The sequence below is a fragment of the Ranitomeya variabilis genome, chromosome 5, assembly GCF_051348905.1.
Source record: "Ranitomeya variabilis isolate aRanVar5 chromosome 5, aRanVar5.hap1, whole genome shotgun sequence".
NCBI lineage: Eukaryota > Metazoa > Chordata > Amphibia > Anura > Dendrobatidae > Ranitomeya > Ranitomeya variabilis.
Genome location: NC_135236.1, coordinates 299,345,749 through 299,358,256, shown reverse-complemented (window position 1 = coordinate 299,358,256; position 12,508 = coordinate 299,345,749). Strand labels below are relative to the sequence as shown.

The 12,508-nt window shown below is 44.3% G+C and overlaps 1 protein-coding gene across 3 annotated transcripts in view; it reads right to left on the bottom strand.

Annotated features, from left to right (window-relative positions):
• The window catches only part of FBH1 (F-box DNA helicase 1), a 131,843-nt gene that overhangs the window by 111,580 nt on the left and 7,755 nt on the right, over nucleotides 1–12,508 (bottom strand). The window contains exon 2 of one of the 3 annotated variants that reach the window (XM_077264472.1): nucleotides 6,216–6,374. The exons of 1 other annotated variant lie outside the window; for it this stretch is intronic. In XM_077264472.1, coding sequence (XP_077120587.1) covers nucleotides 6,216–6,374 — 159 coding nt within the window. The remainder of the gene's footprint in view (nucleotides 1–6,215; nucleotides 6,375–12,508) is intronic. One more of the 3 variants, XM_077264473.1, reaches the window with a different exon arrangement.

Here is a 12,508-nt window from a genome sequence, read left to right as displayed (position 1 = left end):
TGATGGCCCCAAACTTCAAGAAAGTTTATTCTTCAGACAGATGCCTCAGATGTTGGGGTAGAAGCAGTCCTTTCCCAAGAACTACATGGGGAGGAGCATCCTGTTCTCTATCTGAGTAGGAAGCTGTCCTCGTCTGAAAAGAACTACTCAGTCGTTGAGAAGGAGTGCTTGGCCATAAAATGGGCAGTGGACACATTACGCTACTATCTGCTGGGACGTAAATTTAGACTGATATCTGACCATGCCCCACTTAGGTGGATGAGGGAAACGAAGGGTAGAAATGCTAGGGTCACCCGTTGGTTCTTAGCCCTGCAGGACTTCTGTTTCCATGTGGAACATAGGGCTGGAAAGCTGCATGGTAATGCTGATGCCCTGTCAAGAATCCCTTGTCTAGTGGGGGAAAGTGCCAAGCCCCACAGCTTTAGGCAGAGGGGGGAGGTATGTAGCGTGGCTAAAGGGTGTCTAATCGACGGGAGATATGTGTCACATAGATGGCTTGCCGCTGTGATGTAACCATAGCTACCTATATGTGTGTCAGGACCTGTGGTGATGTCACAACCACGTCTGTTCATGTGATGGGTTCTGGGTGTGGTTAGACCTATTAACCCCTTCATGACCCAGCCTATTTTGGCCTTAATGACCTGGCCGTTTTTTGCAATTCTGACCAGTGTCCCTTTATGAGGTAATAACTCAGGAACGCTTCAACGGATCCTAGCGATTCTGAGATTGTTTTTTCGTGACATATTGGGCTTCATGTTAGAGGTAAATTTAGGTCGATAATTTCTGAGTTTATTTGTGAATAAAAAACGGAAATTTGGCGAAAATTTTGAAAATTTCGCAATTTTCACATTTTGAATTTTTATTCTGTTAAACCAGAGAGTTATGTGACACAAAATAGTTAATAAATAACATTTCCCACATGTCTACTTTACATCAGCACAATTTTGGAAACAAATTTTTTCTTTGCTAGGAAGTTATAAGGGTTAAAATTTGACCAGTGATTTCTCATTTTTACAACAAAATTTACAAAACCATTTTTTTTTAGGGACCACCTCACATTTGAAGTCAGTTTGAGGGTTCTATATGGCTGAAAATACCCCAAAGTGACACCATTCTAAAAACTTCACCCCTCAAGGTGCTCAAAACCACATTCAAGAAGTTTATTAACCCTTCAGGTGTTTCACAGCAGCAGAAGCAACATGGAAGTAAAAAATGAACATTTAACTTTTTAGTCACAAAAATGATCTTTTAGCAACAATTTTTTTATTTTCCCAAGGGTAAAAGGAGAAACTGGACCACGAACGTTGTTGCCAAATTTGTCCTGAGTACGCTGATACCTCATATGTGGGGGTAAACCACGGTTTGGGCTCACAGCAGGGCTCGGAAGGGAAGGAGCGCCATTTGACTTTTTGAATGAAAAATTGGCTCCAATCTTTAGCGGACCCCATGTCGCGTTTGGAGAGCCCCTGTGTGCCTAAACATTGGAGCTCCCCCACAAGTGACCCCATTTTGGAAACTAGACCCCCAAGGGAACTTATCTAGATGTGTGGTGAGCACTTTGAACCCCCAAGTGCTTCACAGAGGTTTATAACGCAGAGATGTGAAAATAATAAATGTGTTTTCTTTCCTCAAAAATATTTTTTTAGCCCAGAATTTTTTAATTTTTCCAAGGGTAACAGGAGAAATTTGACCCGAAAAGTTGTTGTCCAGTTTCTCCTGAGTACGCTGATACCCCATATGTGGGGGTAAACCACTGTTTGGGCACATGCCGGGGCTCGGAAGGGAAGTAGTGACGTTTTGGAATTCAGACTTTGATAGAATGGTCTGCGGGCATCATGTTACGTTTGCAGAGCCCCTGATGTGCCTAAACAGTAGAAACCCCCCACAAGTGACCCCATTTTGGAAACTAGACCCCCAAGGAACTTATCTAGATGTGTGGTGAGCACGTTCAACCCCCAAGTGCTTCACAGCAGTTTACAACGCAGAGCCGTGAAAATAAAAAATCATTTTTCTTTCCTCAAAAAAGATGTTTTAGCAAGCAATTTTTTATTTTCTCAAGGGTAACAGGAGAAATTGGACACCAATATTTGTTGCCCAGTTTGTTGTGAGTATGATGATACCCCAGATGTGGGGGTAAACCACTGTTTGGGCGCACGTCAGGGCTCGGAAGGGAAGTAGTGACATTTAAAATGCAGACTTTCATGGAATGGTCTGCGGGCGTCACGTTGCATTTGCAGAGCCCCTGATGTGCCTAATCAGTAGAAACACCCCACAAGTGACCCCATTTTGGAAACTAGCCCCCCCAAAGAACTTATCTAGATGTGTGTTGAGCACTTTCAACCCCCAAGTGCTTCACAGAAGTTTATAACACAGAGCCGTGAAAATAAAAAATAATTGTTCTTTCCTCAAAAATTATGTTTTAGCAAGTAGCAGTTTTAGCTGAAGCACCACTCCCCCTGTCCCTGCAGATCGGGTGAAATTGAAGTTAACCCTTTCACCCGATCTGCAGGGACGCGATCATTCCATGACGCCACATAGGCGTCATGGGTCGGATTGGCACAGGTTTTCATGACGCCTACGTGGCATCATGGGTCGGGAAGGGGTTAAAGAAAGCCTAATGCTTAACACAGTGGATATGTGTGGAGGTGCTAGCCTCCAGAGGGTGTTAAGGCTACAGGACTGAGCCTGAAGGAATGGACACTTGTTTTTTCCTTTGCCTGAGCTAAAGGCTATTTGTTTTCTGTTTATGCTAATTGGTTTATGGAGCAATAAACCTTTGAACTTTTGTTGGAACCTGCCTCCTAAGTGTCAGCCGTCGCACCTGAGTGAGTGAAACCCCTACACTACCTACATCCATCTTGTGGTTGTTATGTAATCAGTGTTAGAAGGGATGTTTTTTTCCCTCATTTGTCATCTATATACAATCTGTTTTTCACTCAGCAATAGTGATGAGCGAAAGTGCTGGGATGATGCGTTATCTGAGCATGCCAATGTGCTAACCAAGCGTCTTCGGCATGATAGAATAATATGTTCTAGTTCCCGCAGCTGCATGTTTTGTGGCCGTTCAAAAGCTGTAACATGCAGGAATTGTCTGTTGTTTTTTTAGCACTAGAACATCTTTTTCGAGCATGCCGAAGACACTCAGTTAGCACACGAGCATGCTCGGATAACGCAATACCCCAGCACATTCACTCATCCCTACTGATCAGTTATCAGTTACAGTTTCCCATGTTACAGAACTGCAATGCATCGGTAAAATTTGGATGCAATACTGATTGCCCATATGGCATGTTTTTTTCTAGCACACATCTGAGTTTACAGTCAAATCGCAGCATGCTGCAATTTTTTCATCACTCCAAATACAAACGAGAAAAAAAAATAAAAAAAAAAATATTCAGACCTGCACTGCCTCATTGTATAACATTGGCTCGAGTGCAACTTTTTTTTTTTCTTCTCAGATTGCCCTCGTCCAAGTTAAGGCCCCGTCTCACATAGCGATTTACCAGCGATCACGACCAGCGATACGACCTGGCCGTGATCGTTGGTAAGTCGCTGTGTGGTCGCTGGGGAGCTGTCACACAGACAGCTCTCTCCAGCGACCAACGATCAGGGGAACGACATCGGCATCGTTGAAACTGTCTTCAACGATGCCGAAGTCCCCCTGCAGCACCCGGGTAACCAGGGTAAACATCGGGTTACTAAGTGCAGGGCCGCGCTTAGTAACCCGATGTTTACCCTGGTTACCAAAAAAAACAAACAGTACATACTCGCCTTTCGGTGTCCCTTGCCGTCTGCTTCCTGCTCTGACTGAGCCGCCGTACAGTGAGAGCAGATCACAGCAGTGACGTCACCGCTGCGCTCTCACTGTACGGCGGCTCAGTCAGAGCAGGAAGCAGACGGCAAGGGACACCGAAAGGCGAGTATGTACTGTTTGTTTTTTTTGGTAACCAGGGTAAACATCGGGTTACTAAGCGCGGCCCTGCGCTTAGTAACCCGATGTTTACCCTGGTTACCAGTGAAGACATCGCTGGATCGGTGTCACACACACCGATTCAGCGATGTCAGCGGGACCTCAACGACCAAAAAAAGGTCCAGGCCATTCCGACACGACCAGCGATCTCACAGCAGGGGCCTGATCGCTGGTACGTGTCACACATAGCGAGATCGCTACTGAGGTCGCTGTTGCATCACAAAACTAGTGACTCAGCAGCGATCTCGCTAGCGATCTCGCTATGTGAGACGGGGCCTTAACATGCTAGTGTGAACAAGCCATAATCCGGACTAAACCTTGCAAAAAACCTCCATCATGCTTCGCTGATGACTGCGGACACTCAATATTGTACTCTTCTCCAGTCCTTCAGTGAACAAAATACCTTCTGCTACAGCCTAATATTTAATGTTTTGATTCATCAGTTCAGAGAACCTGATGCCATTTTTCTGAGCCTCGGTTCCTATATTTTCAGGCATAGTTGAGTCCCTTGGCCTTGCGTCTTCATGAAAGGTATGGCTTCCTTGGAACTTCACTTCTGGACAGATTTATTTTAACAGTAGATTCATGTAACCAAGTCTCACTGGTTGTGAGAAATCTTCAGATTTCTAATGGTAGTAAGCATGATGTGTCTTATAACTACTGCACTGTTTCCTTGGCAGACCACTGTGCCTATGGTCCTCAACAATGCAAATTTCTTTCTGCTTCTTCAAAGGAGCTTGAACAGCACATCCTGATACGCCAGTCCGTTTTGAAACCTTAAAATAAAGTCTGGAGGAATATAGTGATTCTTGTGCACTACTGGTTGAGGAAGTCTGGATGAAAAGAAGAGTGGAACCAATGGGATGTAGACTAAGTGAGTACTTTAGCATTAAAATGTTGCTCAAAAGGTTAATAAACAACCTAAGACACGTATGAAATGGAAGGTAGAGTCCATGCAACGTGTTTTAAAGTCAGACTGGCGTCTTCATCAGGCACAATGAAACCTAGTCACTGGTTACAATACATATTCTTTGGAATTTTGCTGATACAGAATAACTACTGTGTCTTGTTGCTGTGCTCAGCTTTGACATGGTTTTGAACCTGTGACAAGAAACCATCTTACTTTTGATGGGCCCTGGTGGTTTCTCACCAGTTTTAAGCCTCATATACAGCTGTTTTCAGCTAATGACTATCTCAACCTACCATATTTTGTGGATTATAAGACACACCCAAAATTTTGAGGAGAAAAATAGGGAAAAAAAACAAACTTTTTTTAATAAAATGGTGGTGCTTTTTATAATCCATGCATCTTATTACTTACCGGGGGTGGTGGTTGTGGTGAAGCAGGGTCCCCAAGGTCGCTACTGGAGGAGGCAAGAGTGGAGTGTTGCTGCAGGATGGGATGAGGGGGTGTTCCAATGTCTGCCGCTGCCGATGTTCTGCCAACATTTTGTGAACGCCCAGAGCCCCCGCACTTACATGGATTACTATGCAGTGGACTCTGGGAAAATGGCGGCTGGGGGCGGCGCATGCACAGATGGAGATCTCAGCACCAAGATCTCAAGAGATTGAGATCTCAGCACTGAGCCTCCGCACCACCGAACACCCGCAGCGGCGCACATCGGAACACCCCCTCATCCCAGCCTGCAGCAATGCTCCAATCTTGCCTCCTCCAGCAGCGATCCTGCACCACCACGGCCGGTAAGGTATATCCGCACTATAAGACGCACCCGCATTTTCCCCCAAAATCTTGGGGAAAAAAAGTGCATCTTACTATCTGAAAAATACGGTACATATGAAAATGACCTTAACACCTGCTTGGTATAACTGGTTACTCCTATACCCAACTATAATCCTACAAAATGCCTGATTAAGTGCAAGCATAAGTAGAAGAAATGATGCCAAATTGAAGACAATGGATAGTCACACCAAATACTGATTTACATGTACTTTCTAATCAATCACTTTGAATTTTGTTAATTGATGTGAATAAAATCAAAAACAGATTTTTTTTTTTTTAAAGCATTCTTACTTTTAGCCACTGCTGACTAAAACGTTTACACTTTTCTGTGTGTAAACTGGACACTTGACATATCAGGTTACTGATCCTATGGGTTCAACTCACTTCTACATGAAGCGTTTACCCCACAAAAGGTGGAAAAATAGAAATCCAAACAAAGAAAAATAATAGTCTCCGTCGATACATTCAGAAATGGAGTTGATGTGATACAGGGGAGGTGCCTACCTCGGAAGCCTCTTTCGATCCTGCTATGTGGATACAGACCTCTGTGCACATCATGCCTGGTTTTCCATTGGTTGAAAGGCTGAGTGAGGGAGCATACACTTTCTGTGCTCTGTGCCAGCACCTGACAATCCCCTTCTGTAAGATGCTTCCGTCTTTTCACTGTTGAGTAAGAATATTTTAGAGTTAAAGCTGTGTACACACGTTCAGGATTTTTCGTGTTTTTTCACTATAAAAAAAGCGATAAAAACGTATACAAATGCCTCCCATCATATATAATGCATTCCGCAATTTTTGTGCATATGTTGCGTTTTTTTCCCGCGAAAAAAATGCATCGTGGTAAGAAAAGCAGCACGTTCATTAATTTTGCTGATTTTTTGCGGATTTCCCACTATATTATTGCACTAGGAACCTCCGGAAAAAAAAAGCAAAAAACCCACGCCAAAAAAACGTATGCGGATTTCTTGCAGAAAATGTCCAGTTTTGTTCAGGAAATTTCTGCAAGAAATCCTGACGTGTGCACATAGCCTTACCATATTTCTGCAAGTCACTTATCAATGTATAGGTAAACAGACTCTGATTCAAAGAACAGGATGAATGGTGAGATTATTCGACCTGGCTACTTGTCAGCACTCATGCTAGACAGAATTTTTTTTTTACCTTTGGAAGACATTTATCTTTCATTGAAAAAAATAAATAAACCTTATGGCTCATGACTCTTGCGAGAGCAGGATTTATTTTTACCTATCCTAACTCCATTTTGGATATTCTACATGCATCTCCTGTTTTCAGGAATGGAGCTCAAGTCTGTGTGAATGTTTTGAGAGGAGTTTTTGGAATGTCTTTGTCCAAAGACTTTGAAATAACGGAGAAACGACACCAGAGTGAAAGACACACACCTAAACTCTTCAGCTGGGTGTAGACAGTATTACCTTTAGCAAATATGTTGTATGTACACTAATGCCAACATTAGATAGATAGATAGATAGAGATAAGCTGGGGCAATTATATTGTTTCAATGCTTGAAATATATGTGTGTGTGTGTGTGTGTGTGTGTGTGTGTGTGTGTGTGTGTGTGTGTGTGTGTGTGTGTGTGTGTGTGTACATACAGTACAGACCAAAAGTTTGGACACACCTTCTCATTTAAAGGTTTCTCTGTATTTTCATGACTATGAAAATTGGACTTTCACACTGAAGGCATCAAAACTATGAATTAACACATGTGGAATTATATACTTAACAAAAAACTGTGAAACTGAAATTATGTCTTATATTCTAGGTTCTTCAAAATAGCCACCTTTTGCTTTGATGACTGCTTTGCACACTCTTGGCATGCTCTTCATGAGCTTCAAGAGGAAGTCACCGGGAATGGTCTTCCAACAATCTTGAAGGAGTTCCCAGAGATGCTTAGCACTTGTTGGCCCTTTTGCCTTCACTCTGCGGTCCAGGTCACCCCAAACCATTTCGATTGGGTTCAGGTCTGGTGACTGTGGAGGCCAGGTCATCTGGCGTAGCACCCCATCACTCTCCTTCTTGGTCAAATAGCCCTTTCACAGCCTGGAGGTGTGTTTGGGGTCATTGTCCTGTTGAAAAATAAATGATGGTCCAGCTAAACGCAAATCGGATGGAATAGCATGCCGCTGCAAGATGCTGTGGTAGCCATGCTGGTTCAGTATGCCTTCAATTTTGAATAAATCCCCAACAGTGTCACCAGCAAAGCACCCCCACACCTCCTCCTCCATGCTTCACGGTGGGAACCAGGCATGTAGAGTCCATCCGTTCACCTTTTCTGCGTCACACAAAGACACAGTGGTTGGAACCAAAGATCTCAAATTTGGACTCATCAGACCAAAGCATAGATTTCCACTGGTCTAATGTCCATTCCTTGTGTTCTTTAGCCCAAACAAGTCTCTTCTGCTTGTTGCCTGTCCTTAGCAGTGGTTTTCTAGCAGCTATTTTACCATGAAGACCTACTGCACAAAGTCTCCTCTTAACAGTTGTTGTAGAAATGTGTCTGCTGCTAGAACTCTGTGTATAGGAAAAATCAGCCGCACTCAATTGGTTGAAAGTTCAACCAATTGAGTGCGGCTGATTTTTCCTATACTTGGACTATTTTTGTTCATGCCTGCACCAACCCAGTGACAGTGTGCACATCTTTTTCCTGGATTTGCTAGAACTCTGTGTGGCATTGACTTGGTCTCTAATCTGAGCTGCTGTTAAACTGCGATTTCTGAGGCTGGTGATTCGGATAAACTTATTCTCAGAAGCCGAGGTGACTCTTGGTCTTCCTTTCCTGGGGCGGTCCTCATGTGAGCCAGTTTCTTTGTAGCGCTTGTTGGTTTTTGCCACTGCACTTGGGGACACTTTCAAAGTTTGCCCAATTTTTCGAACTGACTGACCTTCATTTCTTAAAGTAATGATGGCCACTCGTTTTTCTTTTTTCTTGCCATAATACAAATTCTAACAGTCTATTCAGTAGGACTATCAGCTGTGTATCCACCAGACTTCTGCACAACACAACTGATGGTCCCAACCCCATTTATAGGGCAAGAAATCCCACTTATTAAACCTGACAGGGCACTCCTGTGAAGTGCAAGCCATTGCCGGTGACTACCTCTTGAAGCTCATCAAGAGAATGCCAAGTGTGCAAAGCAGTCATCAAAGCAAAAGGTGGCTACTTTGAAGAACCTAGAATATAAGACATAATTTCAGTTGTTTCACACTTTTTTTTTTTTTGTTAACCCCTTCATGACCCAGCCTATTTTGGCCTTAATGACCTTGCCGTTTTTTGCAATTCTGACCAGTGTCCCTTTATGAGGTAATAACTCAGGAACGCTTCAACGGATCCTAGCGATTCTGAGATTGTTTTTTCGTGACATATTGAGCTTCATGTTAGTGGTAAATTTAGGTCGATAATTTCTGAGTTTATTTGTGAAAAAAAACGGATATTTGGCGAAAATTTTGAAAATTTCGCAATTTTCACATTTTGAATTTTTATTCTGTTAAACCAGAGAGTTATGTGACACAAAATAGTTAATAAATAATGTTTCCCACATGTCTACTTTACATCAGCACAATTTTGGAAACAAATTTTTTTTTTGCTAGGAAGTTATAAGGGTTAAAATTTGACCAGTGATTTCCCATTTTTACAACAAAATTTACAAAACCATTTTTTTTAGGGACCACCTCACATTTGAAGTCAGTTTGAGGGTTCTATATGGCTGAAAATACCCAAAAGTGACACCATTCTAAAAACTGCACCCCTCAAGGTGCTCAAAACCACATTCAAGAAGTTTATTAACCCTTCAGGTGTTTCACAGCAGCAGAAGCAACATGGAAGGAAAAAATGAACATTTAACTTTTTAGTCACAAAAATGATCTTTTAGCAACAATTTTTTTATTTTTCCAAGGGTAAAAGGAGAAACTGGACCACGAACGATGTTGTCCAATTTGTCCTGAGTACGCTGATACCTCATATGTGGGGGTAAACCACTGTTTGGGCATACGGCAGGGCTTGGAAGGAAAGGAGCGCCATTTGACTTTTTGAATGAAAAATTGGCTCCAATCTTTAGCGGACACCATGTCGCGTTTGGAGAGCCCCCGTGTGCCTAAACATTGGAGGAAACTAGACCCCCCAAGGAACTTATCTAGATGCATAGTGAGCACTTATAACCCCCAGGTGCTTCACAGAAGTTTATAACGCAGAGCCGTGAAAATAAAAAATAATTTTTCTTTCCTCAAAAATGATTTTTAGCCCAGGATTTTTTAATTTTCCAAGGGTAATAGGAGAAATTGGACCCCAAATGTTGTTGTCCAGTTTGTCCTGAGTACGATGATACCCCATATGTGGGGGTAAACCACTGTTTGGGCACACGGCAGGGCTCGGAAGGGAAGGCACGCCATTTGGCTTTTTGAATGGAAAATTAGCTCCAATCATTAGCGGACACCATGTCACGTTTGGAGAGCCCCTGTGTGCCTAAACATTGGAGCTCCCGCACAAGTGACCCCATTTTGGAAACTAGACCTCTCAAGGAACTAATCTAGATGTGTGGTGAGCACTTTGAACCCCCAAGTGCTTCGCAGAAGTTTATAACGCAGAGCCGTGAAAATAATAAATGTGTTTCCTTTCCTCAAAAATATTTTTTTAGCCCAGAATTTTTTATTTTTGCAAGGGTAACAGGAGAAATTGGACCCCAAAAGTTGTTGTCCAGTTTCTCCTGAGTACGCTGATACCCCATATGTGGGGGTAAACCACTGTTTGGGCACATGCCGGGGCTCGGAAGGGAAGTAGTGACGTTTTGGAATGCAGACTTTGATGGAATGGTCTGCGGGCGTCACGTTGCATTTGCAGAGCCCCTGATGTGCCTAAACAGTAGAAACACCCCACAAGTGACCCCATTTTGGAAACTAGACCCCCCAAGGAACTTATCTAGATGTGTGATGAGCACGTTCAACCCCCAAGTGCTTCACAGAAGTTTACAACGCAGAGCCGTGAAAATAAAAAATCATTCTTCTTTCCTCAAAAATTATGTCTTAGCAAGTAATTTTTTATTTTTGCAAGGGTAACAGGAGAAATTGGACCCTAACAGTTGTTGCCCAGTTTGTCCTGAGTACGCTGGTACCCCAAATGTGGGGGTAAACCACTGTTTGGGCACACGTCGGGGCTTGGAAGGGAGGGAGCACCATTTGACTTTTTGAATGCAAGATTGGCTGGAATCAATGGTGGCGCCATGTTGTGTTTGGAGACCCCTGATGTGCCTAAACAGTGGAAACCCCTCATTTCTAACTTCAACACTAACCCCAACACACCCCTAATCCTAATCCCAACTGTAGCCATAACCCTAATCCCAACCCTAACCCCAACACACCCCTAACCACAACCCTAACCCCAACACACCCGTAACCCTAATTCCAACCCTAATCCTAACCCTAATCCCAACCCTAACCCTAATCCCAACCCTAACCACAACTGTAACCCCAACACACCCCTAACCCTATCCGTAACCCTAACCACAAGCCTAATCTTAACCCTATTTCCAACCCTAGCCCTAATTCCAACCCTAACCCTAAGGGTATGTGCCCACGTAGCGGATTCGTGTGAGATTTTTCCGCACGACTTTTGAAAAATCTGCAAGTAAAAGGCACTGCGTTTTACCTGCGGATTTACAGCAGATTTCCAGTGTTTTTTTGTGCGGATTTCACCTGCGGATTCCTATTGAGGAACAGGTGTAAAACGCTGCGGAATCCGCACAAAGAATTGACATGCTGTGGAAAATACAACGCAGCGTTTCTGCACGGAATTTTCCGCACCATGGGCACAGCGGATTTGGTTTTCCAAAGGTGTACACGGTACTGTAAACCTGATGGAAAACTGCTACGAATTCGCAGCGGCCAATCCGCTGCGGATCCGCGGCCAATCCGCTGCGGATCCGCGGCCAATCCGCTGCGGATCCGCGGCCAATCCGCTGCGGATCCGCGGCCAATCCGCTGCGGATCCGCGGCCAATCCGCTGCGGATCCGCATCCAATCCGCTGCGGATCCGCGGCCAATCCGCTGCGGATCCGCAGCCAAATCCGCACATGCCATAACCCTAACCCTACCCCTAACCCTAACCCTACCCGTAACCCTAACCCTAGTTCTAACCCTAACCCTAGTGGAAAAAAAATATATATATATTTTCTTTATTTTATTATTATCCCTATCTATGGGGGTGATAAAGGGGGGGGTTTATTTATTATTTTTTTTATTTTGATCGCTGTGGTAGAACCTACCACAGCGATCAAAATGTACTTGAATGGAATCTGCCGGCGGGCGTACTGAGCATGCGCCCGCCATTTTGGAAGATGGCGGCGCCCAGCGAGGAGACGGCCGGACACCGGGAGGATCGGTAAGTATGAAGGGGTGGTGGGGGGGTGGATTGGAGCACAGGGGGGGTGATCGGACCACAGGGGGGAGCGGACAGCAGGACGGGGGAGCGGGCAGGAGCACGGGGCAGCGCAGCACAGGACGGAGGGGACCGGACCCCATAACGGAGGACTGGGGGGGCGATCGGTGGGGTGGGGGGGGCTCACATCAGTATTTCCAGCCATGGCCGATGATATTGCAGCATCGGCCATGGCTGGATTGTAATATTTCACCTGTTTTTTAGGTGAAATATTACAAATCGCTCTGATTGGCAGTTTCACTTTCAACAGCCAATCAGAGCGATCGTAGCCACGGGGGGGTGTAGCCACCCCCCCTGGGCTGAAGCACCACTCCCCCTGTCTCTGCAGATCGGGTGAGATTGGAGTTAACCC